We start from the raw sequence: 14,527 nt of genomic DNA on the forward strand, positions 1-14,527 counted from the left end.
ATGCTTGGTGCGCGCGGCAGAGTTGTGCAGAAAGGCATTGGAGAAGCTCACGTGTTCTTGCTCACACGTGCGTCGTGGGCGGAGCCTAATGGATCGGTCTATCTTGACATCTTCCTGGACTTGAGGTGTGATGAAGTGACTTTTCCAGTTACTTTTTTAAAGTTTTGGTTTCCTCTAATTACAGGCCTCATGAGAGTATGCTTGTACGAGATAACAGTGATGGATGCTACAGTGCTAACTGGACACCAAGCTCAATGGGCCTATATGCCATACATGTTACCATTGATGGGTACATGCTAGGTAGGTCTACCTATGACCCTCTAAACTATTAATTCAGCTTAAAAAAAAAATATGTATGTCTCGCTGCGAATCGGAATGGGAAGCAGGAGTTGAATATGAAATTGCTCATGAAGGAGTTGTGCACACGTTCTCACAAATACGTTCAAAGATTGCTTGTCAACATTATCGTATAACGGGGTCGAACATCTTAATTTATTTGCATCATGTGTTTTTTCTTGTGCGCATGTGTGGTAGCTTCAGCTAAACAAACCAAGGTCCTTGATTTACGCTTGCGATTGTGGTATTATTTACACAACATTGTGTTCTTTTGCCGCTGGTCTCGCCCCATGCTTATGCAAAGGTACATTTTACATGTTCCTGCTGATTTTGCTCGTGTGAAAAGGCCTTTAGATTTAAATTGTTACTTATCCACCTCCACCATACTACTTTTTAAGCAACTTGATTGGCTCACATGGGGGGATATTTTCATCCTGGGATTTTCAGAATTTATCTCAAATTGGATCTTGATAAAAAAAAATGATACAGTTTTCAGAAATTTTTTCTCCAAAAAGGAATCCTCCAAATTTTGTTGATTTTTTTTGTACACTTCCATAACACTACTAGTACATCAGACCTTGAAGAAAATGCCTGACCTATCATTTAAAGGGAAAAACATGCCTCAACTATCTTATGAGGAATAACATAGTCACTGTACCTGTCTTTTCCTTGTATGATAGTTAAGGAAATCCCCAAACCATCCTAGGAGGAAAAACAGTCACTGTACATGTTCTTATTCCTAGGGTGGTTAAGGAAATGCCTCAACCATCCTAGGAGGAAAAATACACTTACTATGTATTTTTTATTCCTATGATAGTTTAGGAAATGCCTCAACCATCCAAGGAGGAAAAAACACAGTCACTGTGTATTTTTTATTTCTAGGATAGTTAGGGAAATGCCTCAACCATCCTAGGAGGAAAAAACACACAGTTACTATGTCTTTTTGAATCCTATGATAGTAAAGGAAATTCCTCAATTATCCTAGAGAAATTTTTTATTTTTTTTAAATCTTAGCTAAGTTCAGGAAAACCTCAAGCTTATTAGGAGGAACATTGGATGCACCTTTTTGTTTAATCCATCTTACAAGCAACCTGATCTAGCTTCTAGGATTTGTGTGCTGTACAAGAACCTTTTGTTATTATTATTTATTAATTTGAGGACGGGAAATCTGAGGGAGAAACATATGGAGAACAGTTAAGGGTTTTTTTAGGGAAAAAATACAATACTTTCTTTGAATTTTTATTTTTCAAAGTTTAGATAGACCCATGTGAACTTGAAATTTGGATTGCTGCTAAATTGTATTTCGTTTTCTTGATTGATGGTAAATGCTATGACAGTCTCTTTCATAGGCCTATTGCTTATGATACTATATCCTTACCAGCCATTAGAAAGCTGCAACAACTTTGTTACTGATATTACATATATGAGTCAATTCACAGTAAGCAGCATTCTATTTTGGACAAAGGCCCAAATTCATATGCTGCTTACCACTAAGTTCTGCAGATTTCTGTGTTTAACAAATTGTGCAGTTGGTGCAGAATTATGTTTTATTTGATAGTATTGATAGTATAAAACATTGTGAGAAACGGCTCCCTCTGAAGTGGCGTAGTTTTCGAGAAAGAAGTAATTTTTCCACGAATTTGATTTTGAGACCTCAAATTAGATTTTGTGGTCATGAAATCAAGCATCTGAAAGCACACAACTTCGTGTGACAAGTGTTTTTTTCCCCCATTTGTATCTTGCAACTTCGACGACCAATTGAGCTCAAATTTTCACAGGTTTGTTATTTTATGCATATGTTGAGATAAACCGAGTGAGAAGACTGGTCTTTGACAATTACTCATAGTGTCCAGTGTCTTTAAAAACACACATCATGTTAGTATTGGGCCCAGATTTTACCTACAATATATCTTTTTATATGTTGTGGGTGCTGTCAACTTTTAATTTGATCTTTGATTCTCTATTTCTGTATGAATTTTAGCATTAATTTGTTTCCCTTGTTAACTTTTCAGATGAGGTGCCCCAGATTGAAGTTAGTGAACCTCCACAGGGAGTGCTACCGCCTAATCCAACAGCCAAGAAACCAGCGCAACAAACCAGCAAGGTATGTTTAAGAAAACATTTACAACAACCAACTTTCTTATTTGTTACCAAGGTTAATAACGGACGCAATATTTGGGAAACCGAGAACATTTGAAAATGCATTTAAGCTGCCAAGATGGACGCCATGCTGTAGCTAACATGTTACTGCGCCAGGAATTTTAGGTTTTAAGGTTTGCAGGTGTCGCTTGGATTCTGATTTTCCCCAGAATCCTTTGTGCATATGGCCTATTCATGTGATCCAAAACAAGTAACTGAGCTGTTTTGTGTGGGTTTTTTAATCATAATTTAAAATTTGTAGCGTATTTTGCTGGGACGTGTTTGTCAATGTTAAAGTAATTTAATTTAATCAACAGGTGCGCAAGTTTGTGATGAAGCAGAGCAGAGGTCTTCGTATCCGGAGCAGTCCATCGCTCCAGAGCGAAGAGATAGGAATCGTAGAGGTCAACGGGGTCATCACCTTCATTGATGAGGTCAGTGTGGGGTCACTGAAGTCATTAGATTTTCATTATCACTACTTTGAGGGAAGTGTAAAGCTTCCTCTTATGGTAAATTTTAAATTGTAATTGCCCTATGTTTTAACTTGATTTTAGTTTTGCGTTACTCATTTTTGATGTCACTCTTTGCAAACTGAATATCTCCGGATACGAACGCATGAATGAACGAATACCATTCCTGTACAATATTTACAATCAAGCAGCTGCTCTTGCAGTTGCACTTTCACAGTAGCAACTCGCATTAGCATATATTTACAGACGCAAATCATTGCCCTTCAGTTTAGTGGACAAAGACCATACAAAATAAGAATTTCAATCAACTTCCATGGGTCTAGCTTTGACACTTTTCCTTGTTGTTGTTGTTGGTGTTCAGGTTCACAATGAGGATGGTGTGTGGGTCCGTCTCAACCCAGAGACCATTGAGAAGTATTGTAGGAGTAATGGACACAGGGAGGGATGGTGTCTACAGTACAATCAACACATAGGCAAGACCATGCTGGTACCTGTTGAGGTAAGGGGACATCAAGAAAGACGTATCACAACTTTCAAAACAGTTGATTTTGAAACCTGTTTAAAGGCACTAGACATCTTTGGTTTTTTTACCTAGTCGATAAGCTGTGTCATGTACATATACGAAGGAAATGACAGCATTATACATATCTGTACGTTCTTTATGTACTTCTTCTATATAATCTGTGCTCGTTATAAACAAGGTTTGCCTGTAATTCACATTCAAGTTTATCTATGTAAAATATAGTGAGAACAAAATTTTCTTTGTGCACTTTTAGTGGAGAGGGAAGGGTTTTGAAAAAGTGTACGGTCTGTGCACTTGTAAACATACTGATAATTGTGAATGACCCCTAACACATAACGTAGGGACTTGAAAGACTAAGTGGACTTTTACACCTCTGCGAGTATTTTTAATATTGTTGAAGAACAGATGGATTGCACATGATGTCATTGACCCCCATATTTGATGGAACGTGCATGCGTGAAAGGCTATCATTGACAGAGAGTTGTGCGCAACAAGTACACGCTTGCACTTGTCCATTGTCTATCATCAATAGGAACCAGCGCCCTTGAATGGCATTTTTCTTTGTCAGAAACTGTGCGCTCTATTGGTGCTGTATACTATTATTATTATTATCAAATATGGCGGTTGGAGATGCTATGTACAATCCATCTATAAGATATCTCTCACAGAAAAAAGGGAATGATTTTCAAAGAGTATGATAGACGGAGTTGCGTGTTTTCTTAAGGTGTAACTCTGAATATTTTATCCAGGAGCCCAAGTCAATTTACGATGAGAAGCCAAAGGAAAACAAAGGTACATTGACAACCTCACAGGTTCAAACTCCACCGTCCTCAGCAGCAGCAGCAACAGCACCAGCAGCATCACCTCCACCAGCTGCAGGTGCAGCAGCAGCAGCAGCTGCTACATCGCCGAAGGCAACAGCCCACGTTAGTCGTCTGCCAACCAGGCCGTTGACAGGTGGCCCCGGGATGTATCAGGTCACTAACTGTGGAGCCTCAGGTCACAATATTAGGTGCAGGGCCAGCATCAAAGCCACCCCTATTGGTATGATGGTTCTTGGTAATCAAGTCAGTGTCACACAAGAGGTGAGTAACTTTCTACAGCAGTATTATTTTTGGTTTTACCCTAAAACCGATGTGAGTTAGCACTGTAGACTCAGTACTTTCCTGAGTTATGGTGTTGTGACTTGTGTTTGTTTACACACTTGTGTGCGTGCGTGCGTGTGTGCGTTGTGTTATGGTGTTGTGGTGTGTGCGTGCGTGCATGCATGCATAAAGGCCGATTTATAGTCGGTCGCGCGATGGTCGCACGATGGAAATCTTGATGCGCAATCACACAGTTTTTAGGCCTCAGTCTTAAGATCGCGCACAAGAATTCCATCTCACAACCATCGCGCAACCGACTATAAACCGGCCTTTAGGGTATGTTACAGGTTATAACTTAGGACTAAAACTTTTCATGTGTCCAACGCACAACATTGCACAACACTGGCTTAGATTATTTGTGGGAAAAAAAACCCACACTCCTCTACATGTGTCAAACGGCAAGAAACGATTCTGGCTTGCAGGGGGTTTGTGTTTTTAAACACAACGTTTCTTGTTTCCCTCAATTAGTTTGCTTAGCCAACAATTGTACTTAAAGCAAATTTGTTGGGTAGAACCCTCGATATGTTGTAACTGAGTTAATGAAATAACACTTCCAGATTCAAATTTTGGCGCATAAAAACTGATATATTTTTACATTAAACCATAGTATTGCCATTAATTTTAAGCGTAATTACCAAACCTATACCTTTCCTTAACACAAGTGAAATGCAAAAATCTTTGTAAAATGGAGTGTTTTGAATAAATGACACTTACGCCTCCCCCTAACCCTCAGATGGCACAAGTTGATGGTTCACTATGGGTAAAGTTGGACAAGGAGAGCATGGCCCACTACTGTGAGAACACCGAGGGTGAAGCCTGGTCCCTGGCCCAGGGTAAAGGTCTCATGTACCTCATCCATGAAGCCGACTTGACCTCTGCGGATAGGGAGAAGGCGCGCAAGTCTCGTCCGTTCTTATTCTTCGGTGATAGCAGCAAGCATCGTAACAAGGTGTCCGGCTTTGACTTCAAGAATGCGCAGGCTACGCCGGCCATGGGGTTTGCGCCTACGAGTAAGTGCATTATCTTTGAATTTCAAAAACTAAACAAAACTTCTGCTGATATTAGGGCCAATGATTTTTCATTTCAGAAAAGTGGAAATTCCATATAAAAAACAACAACAAGAGTACCGTTTCAGACACAGTAAATTCCCTTTCAGAGAATGCAATTTGGGTGGGAAAAAGTGTAAAGAACATGCCGTGAACGTGCTTGCCCTCTGTGTAACGTATACATTCATCTTGAGTCAACGGTTACAATCTCGTCAGATGCTGCCCGTTTACAATATGCTAAGATTTTAGTTTCACTTTAGAAATTTTAGATTTCATTTTAGAAACTCACTTTGTGTGCACTTAAAAGGGGTATTAAAAAAAGGTTGTTACAAAATGTGTTATTGTAAACATGTGTTATTGTAAACTTGAGTGTACTCCCTGGCAGTAACAGTGTGAATTATGATAATATTAATACAGAGTACTTGTAATGGTTTTTTAATGGCACTCCCGAACAAAGATATTGACTAATTAGGGAGACTGCAAACATACGGCTAGATAGCTCAGGTTGTAGTGTGCCGACACGTTAAGTCATAGGTCGTAGGTTCAAGTCCCACTGTGGTAAATCAACCTTCAACCTTAAAAATTAAACAAGAACAAAACCATTTTTTTTGCAATTCTGAATTATTTGAGCGTCTGTTTCAATATATTTTAAAGAAGAAGGGAAATAATGCATTCTCATTTAAAATAAGTCTAGATACCTTTTCCCTACAAATGACTTTTATCGCTTTGTATCGCTTTTGTTAAAAGCGCTTTATAAGTAAGGTTATTATTATTATTATTATTATTATTAAACTCTGCCTGTTTCTTTTTGTTCTAGATCTAACTCCCTTTATGTTTGGAGCCTCTAAGCCACGCCCACCATTTGACCAAAATGGAGAACAGGAGCAGATCGGTGTCGTTGAGAGGGAATCAAGAATGTCTAACTCGGTCCTAGATACCCCCAAGCACAAAGCCCAAGGTCCCTGGCCGCACGGAGGAGTCGGTATGGCAAACGGTTTCGCCGGCAATGGAATTGACCCACTGGATGATTTCGTAGCAGGCGGTGGCGAGGCCATTCTCAGTCCTCGCCACCACGGAGATATGCCTAGCTCGGCGGTACCTGGTGCAGGAGGTCACCAGGGAAACTTTAAACGTTCTAGTATTGATTCCGAAACGGGGGCCGAGGAGCCGTCGCCCTTTCAGAACTCCAACCACAGGGATATTATTAATTCAAACAGTATACCTGAGGGAATGTCCGCTCTGGATAGGGAAAGCACTTCTCCATTGAAGGCAGATACAGCGACTCCTGAATCTAAGGATCAACAGGCTTCGGGATCGGACGGGTCAGGTGCTGCAGGAAGTACACAATGGACTTCAAAGGGTCACTTCTCAATTGGTGTGAGCGACGGACAGGGGTCACCAAAGACTGGAATGTCCCCAAAGCAAGGCAGGAAATCACGAACTGTATTCGGAAAGCGAGATCGCACAGCGTCGCCGTCTTCAAAGGATAGATCCCCTGCCAGGATCAAAGCCAGCACTGCCAAGACGGAAATCAAAGAGAGTGCCCAGGCGGCCATTGCAACATCTGTTGCGGAGTGTGCTAGGTGTGTATTTGCAGCCTTCCTGTGGCATGAAGGATTGGTCCATGATGCCATGGCGTGTGCCTCTTTCCTCAAGTTCAACCCCCACCTCGGTAAACAGACTTCCCATCAGCCGAAAGACCCCCAGAGGGAAGCCAAGTTGAAGAACAGACACTCCATGGATTTCTCAAAAAGTTTAAATGATGGAATGTTCTTTTCGGAGACCAGGAACTCAAATCGTGACGTCTTGAATCAAAACGAGGCAGACTTGCCAACTTCTCCAGGCCCTGTTATTTCTGGCGAGCAGAGAGAACATGTTCAGGACATTGCTAAAGCACCCATAGAAGAAAGCCCAAAGTCTACTCCAGCATTGCAGCATCTGGCGGAGAAGCTAGCTAAGGCTTCTCCGCTTTCCTCCCCCAAGCATTCACCAAAGCACTTCCCAAAGGGCTCTCCTTCCCGTAGCCCTAAGGTTAGGAAACAACAGGGCACAGTACTAATCAAGGGAGAAAACGGGGTCTCGTCCAGTGACTCTGATCAGCGAGAGAGGGCTTCAAGTACAGGGGCTGATTCAGTCAATCACAGGAATGCTGTTCGGGACTCGGAGAGCCTGAAGCCACCCATGGAAGCCCAGCTTCCATCAATATTGCCCGTAACCCTTAAATTTCTCCTCTCCTTCTGGGAGGAGTTGACTCAGGCGACTATCAACATTGCCTCCCAGCAACTCGTTCTGCCGAGTCCTGCTCCGATCACCAAATCACGCAGCCGAATAGAATCTAAAAGCAGGGATAAGGAGAAAGATCCGAAAGGCAAGAAGCGACGCGACAAATCTGTCCGCGGTGGACGTGGAAACCTTTTTGGCGAGGCTGCCGGCGTACCCGTCGGCGGAAGCGACCGAGAAACTGTTTGTGATCTTTGTCATGGAGTCTTCCCACACCCTGTGACGTACCACATGAGACAATCCCACCCAGGCTGTGGACGCCACGCTGGGGGACAGGGATACAACAGCAGTGGACATTACTGCGGTGGATGGGCGGGGAACTGCGGCGACGGTGGTGTCGGGGGAAGCAGTTGGTACCTGATGTGCGAACGCTGTCGCGAAAAGTACATCCGTGAGCGGCAGGACAAACTCAAAGACAAAGTAAAGAAGCAAAGAAAAAAACTTCCCCCGCTGAAAACCCCTAAGATGCTTCCACCGCTTGAAGCCCATCACGTCATGAAAGCCAATGCCATGTTTCTTCTAGACCTTGCCAGCGCTGCCGGTCCTACCTACCCAGGAACTAGCCCCATGAGGAAGGCCACGCGCTTTGATCTCCCCATCCTGAGCGAGACAGAAGCGCTGAGCTCTCAGTTTCCACCGGTGCCGTTTCAGTTTGTGAAGCTGATGAGACGCGGGTCTGTATCGGACTGTCATACCTTGATGGTGGAGGGACGCTCCATCCACATGATGTCTCGGACAGATCATGAAATTCCAGTACCTCTCACCAAATCTGCCTCGGTTGATGGCAAGAGACTAGGTAAGCTACCAGAAAGTCTAACCAATTATAAACTTATATTTCACTAAACAAATATTATTAAGAATAATAATGAACCATTCTTGTGTAGCGCATATCACATTCACAGAGAAGTCTCAATGTGCTTTGATATGAAAATATTTGAGACAAATATTGGATGTATGTGAGCGCATTGTCGCAGAATATGATCACTATTAAAGTGAAATATGGAGTAGTCCACTTCATGAGGCGAAGCTGAGTGAGATTTTAAAGCCAGATTTCACCGAGTGATCCAATTTTCAATATTTCACTGAGCATCCCATACCAGTCACTTGTTACTTGGAATTTGTTTCAAAATAAACAAAAAATATATACAAAAACTCAAAAAGACTTGTTACCACTAGACCTCCCAGCTCGCGCAGTTTGAATCGGTTTCAGAGGCAAGTTAATTCCTTTGTGTTAGCAGCAGGTACCGCAATGATTTAAAGGAACATTGCAGAGTTGGTTTCGCTAGCAAAAAAGTTGCTGGCAGTGTAATCACTTTATGTAACCCACCATATACATAAACTGACAAACCTGTAGAAGTTTGAGATCGATCGGCCATCTGGGTCAAGAGAGAATAGTGAAAAACTGATTACAAATTTTGCATTGCATCAATGTCAAAACAAAAATTAATAAACCGCTCACTGAAAGATAAACTCCAAATGCGAAATTAGATTATTTATTTCTCATCAAATGATATTTCAGAAAAAAATATTTCAAGGGATGTTTTCTACTATCACCGTTATTAGACCGTGTAAGTTTCATGTAAATCTGTGATCTTCACGATTTTTGTTTCTTACCAATTCTGTAAAATGGTTACAGAAACCCTCAACTAATTGTTTTAATAACTTTTACAAGTGTAATATCACACCTCGATATGCAACTTATACTTGTCAATCTAAATCTTGAGTCTAAATTTGATTGTCTTTTATTGCTTTTGATTTAAATCGTAGTGGATGAAGGTATGGACAGCTCCAAACGTGTTGCTTACTTCCGTTCCATCTCCATGACAGGGCAGGTCGGTAATCAAGCTGAGACTAAGACCAAGATGAGAAGGCGCAACAACAGTAGCAGCTCCTCAGGTAAGATTGGCAGGCAGGATAGTCTTCCTTCTTTTAGTTTGATTTCCAATTTGGTTTTTTTTGCCCTTGGAAATTTTTTTTTTTTTATTGATATATTTTATTAACATTGTCACATTGTGACCAAAAGAAAATAATTAAACAATAATTATAAATTTGAAAATAACAAGTACAAATCTAAAAGAAGGGAGACCATTATATTTTTTTAGCATGTCAACATAATTACGTGGCTCTCCTGAAAACAATGCTCTGTGTTTTTATTAATTTTCCTTCCTCAAAAACTTGATGACTAATTGAAACTGAAACAGGTAAATTATATAACATACATCTTCACTCACAGTGAGTAGGGTTTCATGCCATTACCTAAAACGTGATCTACAAAAGGTATCAAAACCCTTTTAAGTCTGATTTCCAATTTGTTTTTGCCTAACCTGGAAAATTGTGGTTAAATGGCCTTAAAAGTCTTCTAAAACTCATACCATATGGACGTGTAGGTCTGCCCTTATTCTCAATGAAATGTTACTTCTTTTTTCTAAAAACCAAATGTCGTATTATATAAAGTTATATATTCTCAAGATCTTGTCCGTTGTCGTTAACAGAAGATGGTTCATCATTACTACGCCGGCCGTCGGCCTTACTAGCCAAGCTGATGAAAGGTGGAAGTAAAGGCTTCCGGGCCCTCCATCGACCAGTCATGTCTTTCATTGTACAACGCCATGATCTTGAAGGGCTACAGCTAGCCATGAAGCAGGCGCTACGCAAAGCATCTTGTCGGGTCTATGCACTTCAGGTATGTGTACATCTTTGGTGTCTGTACACAATGTCTGGTAACGCAAGTTACTGTACAGAACAACATGTCCCATGCTAAACAAACCTAGTCTGTCTTGCTGCTTTCATTGCCTAAATTGTAATTTTTTGCATTTGTCAGCAAGTGTTCTTGATGGCCAAATCAAGTAGTTCAATGCCACTCATAGATAACCACAAAATTCAATTCAAGAATACATTTATTTCCATTCTCTCATAAAAGAATAACAACAGTTACATGTATTACGGAGTAAAGCAAAACATATCGTTAAGTAACAGTAAACATAAATAAATAAATAGATGAATAAATAAAGTTGAGACATCAAAATTGGTTTAGAATGGAAACGATTTACATGAAATAAAACAATATTATTTAAAAAATAATACTCTCAACAGGCGCTGAACTGGCTTCTACGCAGTGTAACCCAACTAACAAGTCTACATGACCTGCTATGGCACTATGTGGGTGCCTTAACACCACTGGGCCCTGAGAAGGAGGAAGAGGTTGCAGACGCTGATAAGGGCAAAGGGAAGGAAGAGAAGAAGGATAAGAAGGAACCAGAACAGGTAAGTCAAAGGCAAAAGGAGAAAGGGACGATAGATAGATATTGATAGATAGATAGATAGATAGGAACCAGAACAGGTTAGTCAAAGGCAAAGACAGAGAAGAAAAATAGATAGGAACCATCAAGTACTCCACGTTACTAAGCATTCTTCGCTTACACAGCTAGCTCAGGAGAATGTTGAATGTAAACGCAGAGTTCGGCAGTAGCAGAGCCATGACATTGGGCCTCGATTCAGGGTTCTTCTCGGGGAACAATCCTGCAAAATCGTCAAATTGCTTAAACAATTCCAGCACGATCGTCAAATTGGGCAAATATTCCAAAATGATCGGCAAATTGCACAAACTATTCCTGCACGGTAGCTGATTGCACAGACCATTCCTGCACGATTGGTGATTGCTTAAACTATTCCTGCAAGAGGAACTGAATGTACAACAAAATTTGCACAAACCATCTCAGATTTGCTTCCGTGTATTTTTTTTTATCCTGCTCTCCTATCGGTCTTGTCTTTTACCGCACTGCTTGTTTCAACTGCCATTGAATTGTCAACCTCAGGGCGCCCATCCAAAACTACACATGTACATGTGAAGAACCCTGCTTATAATGAAGCGTTAAACACTTTACTTTTTTCACATTACTTTGACAACTTTTTTGTTGTCTCATCTCTCCCTTCTCCCATGCAGCAAGACATCGATGGCTTAATGTGTGAGCATCCTCTCTCTGACATCTCCATTGCCGGCGAGGCAGTACACCCCCTCCCGACATCCTTCCACACCCTCCTCCAGACGGTGGCCGACATGATGATGCTCCTACCCCACGGTAGCGCTCTACAGCAGATGGCCATGAGGTGTTGGTGCCTACGGTTCCGCCCGGCTGATCACGTTTTCTTGCATCACTCCCATGTGTTCAGTAACATCAATCAGATCTTATCACGGTCGGATAGTCAGGAGGGAGAGGGGGAGGATAGTGTGGCTTCCAGTAGCGACTCCCTGCCAGCTAGCCTGGTATGTTGCTATTATTATTACTATGTTGCTATTGTTATTACGTCAGCGGTTAAGAGCTCCAGACTCCAGCTGTGCGCCAAATTTCATAAAGCTGCTTTGTACTTTACTTAGCACAATCAAAATATGCTTTTTAGAATGAGCTTACCAACCAAAACAGCATTCTACATGTACCATTTGTGGTTGGTTGCTCACTTATTTTTGTTTAACAGATAACTGTTAAGTAATATTTGCTACTTTAGCAGCTCTATGAATTTGGGCCCTGGTGTTTTTGGTTAGCAGATTGTGGGTTTGAGTCCCAGTGGTGACGCTTATGCCTTAAGCAAGACACTTAACCAATATTGCTGCGACAATCAATGTTGTAATTCTTAGGGTATAATCTTTAAGTATTGCCAAAATGCCCTGTAGTGGCAGTGTTAGGAAATTGTTGTTTCGGGGTCAAATCGGCTAAAAATCTGACATAGCATCTTCAAATCGGCAAAAATTCTGACATAGCAACTTTAAAGATGCTATGTCAGATTTTTGGCCGATTTGACCCAAAAATTTTGAATTAAAATTCAATAGGTATTTTGATGGGGGTCGAGAAAGTTACAAGCTTTCATTTGAGCCATTGCTTGAAAAAGTCCGCCAATTATTAGTAGCAGTGAAATAAAGTGCTCAAAATTAGTTTTTGTCGGGATCCCGACAATATATCACATGAAAATTTCTTATGTGTTTTATAAGAAACAGATTTTTGTCATGGTTCCTGACCATGAAAAGTAAAAGTTAAACTTTTTTTTATTTTAGAGCGGGTGATACTCTTTGAAATACCATTCACTCAAAAAAAAAAATTTTTTTTTAATAATAGCATCTTTAAAAATATAAACCAGCCATTTTGCATTTGTTTGTATTTTCCAACACCAGAACACAGCCAAGGTAGAGCTCCTACGTGATGTAACCAACGCCACTGAGCTGTTAGTCTCCAGTCGAGCAGCTATGCTCCCCAGTCTGACAGACGGGTCCACAGAAACATTCTGGGAGTCTGGAGATGAAGACCGCAACCGGACTAAGTCTATTACAGTTACGTGCAATGATGGTCTGGTTGCCAGGATGGTTGCTGTACATGTGGATAACTCAAGAGACTTGGGGGTAAGACTAACTTATATGGGATTTTATCAATGTATTGGGTTTGCGGTATTAAACACCATGTGTATATCAAGTTTCTACATGGTTGCTAGATTCTGTTCTTTTGAGAACTTGTCTTGCTTTATATTTTACTACCGCGGAGTTCTAAAAAGAACTGTCCCGCGTTTTAACTACTCCTTGGGCGACAGGTAGAAAACTGTTTTTGTTGTGCAATGTTTTCCTGATCTGGGTAGTGACAGTACTCTGATAAGTCTGTCTTTTTGTGTAATTCTGGGTCATTTGCCATTTGCCCTTTTATCTTGGGGGTTTAGTTTTAAATGTGCAATTTAATGTTTTCTGCTTGTCCTGTTGTACTGAGATACCATAAGTCATAATTGTTTTACGGCAAGTGACTTTTTTTTAAATCAATATTGATGAAATAAATAGACCATTAATAGTACAAAATTCAAATGCCCACCTTACTCCCAACAGAACAAGGTCACGGGCGTCACATTCTTCATCGGCCCCAACTCGGAGTTCCTCCTAAAGACCCTCAACTCTAACCTAGAAGCCAGACACGTTGGTTGGGTGACCTGTAATCTTGACCTCTGTACAGAGAGTCCCAAGATCATCAAGGTGGAGCTGAGGGGGCCGGATAGTCACCTCAGGGTCAGACAGGTCAAAGTACTAGGACAGAATGAAGGAGAGAATTTAAGCACAGGTATGTTGCAGATTTTTCCCGAGCAAGATTTTTTTTTAAAGAAAATAGAATTAGCTGTTGCAAACAACTTACCAACCAAATGGACTGATGTTTTTTCAGTGTACAGTTTGACTCTCCCGCTATCTCTCTGTTCATGTATTTCCACTTTACTGCTTTTGTTACATTTAGTTATGTATTCATGTTGTGTTGTAATTTAGCCTTTAAAAAAAGACTCTGCTAGGGTCGAAAAAGTCAGGCCAGGCCATTAACTATTTTTTGCAAGAATTTGTTTTTGGCAAACACGGCTGTAAATATTCAAATGATAGACACTTTTACTGAAAGTAGAAAATGTAAAGCTAAAGCAAGATTTGAACTTATTCTTAAGCAAACTATAAATATAAATATGAATAGTGAACTTGCGGGTACAGCCATGAGTTAAATCTCTTTTGAAGTAGTGGTGGCTCTGAAAAGAGCCGGTTTGGTCTTGACATTTCGAACACTATACTCTGCTCGTCTTCAGGAG

At 40.8% G+C, this 14,527-nt stretch overlaps 1 protein-coding gene across 8 annotated transcripts in view; it reads left to right on the forward strand.

The window, feature by feature from the left end:
- Window positions 1–14,527, forward strand: part of LOC117293291 (E3 ubiquitin-protein ligase MYCBP2-like) — a 119,027-nt gene that overhangs the window by 71,073 nt on the left and 33,427 nt on the right. For all 8 annotated transcript variants that reach the window (XR_004519415.1, XR_004519416.1, XR_004519412.1 and 5 more), the window contains exons 45-57: window positions 185–300; window positions 2,349–2,440; window positions 2,793–2,909; window positions 3,307–3,444; window positions 4,218–4,553; window positions 5,347–5,623; window positions 6,477–8,735; window positions 9,707–9,835; window positions 10,432–10,622; window positions 11,033–11,203; window positions 11,883–12,203; window positions 13,104–13,328; window positions 13,797–14,025. Coding sequence is in view for 3 of the 8 variants with exons in the window: in XM_033775534.1 (XP_033631425.1) it covers window positions 185–300; window positions 2,349–2,440; window positions 2,793–2,909; window positions 3,307–3,444; window positions 4,218–4,553; window positions 5,347–5,623; window positions 6,477–8,735; window positions 9,707–9,835; window positions 10,432–10,622; window positions 11,033–11,203; window positions 11,883–12,203; window positions 13,104–13,328; window positions 13,797–14,025 (4,601 nt within the window). In the remaining 5 variants the exon portion in view is untranslated. The remainder of the gene's footprint in view (window positions 1–184; window positions 301–2,348; window positions 2,441–2,792; window positions 2,910–3,306; window positions 3,445–4,217; window positions 4,554–5,346; window positions 5,624–6,476; window positions 8,736–9,706; window positions 9,836–10,431; window positions 10,623–11,032; window positions 11,204–11,882; window positions 12,204–13,103; window positions 13,329–13,796; window positions 14,026–14,527) is intronic.

The sequence above is a fragment of the Asterias rubens genome, chromosome 8 (genome assembly GCF_902459465.1).
Source record: "Asterias rubens chromosome 8, eAstRub1.3, whole genome shotgun sequence".
NCBI classification, from domain to species: domain Eukaryota; kingdom Metazoa; phylum Echinodermata; class Asteroidea; order Forcipulatida; family Asteriidae; genus Asterias; species Asterias rubens.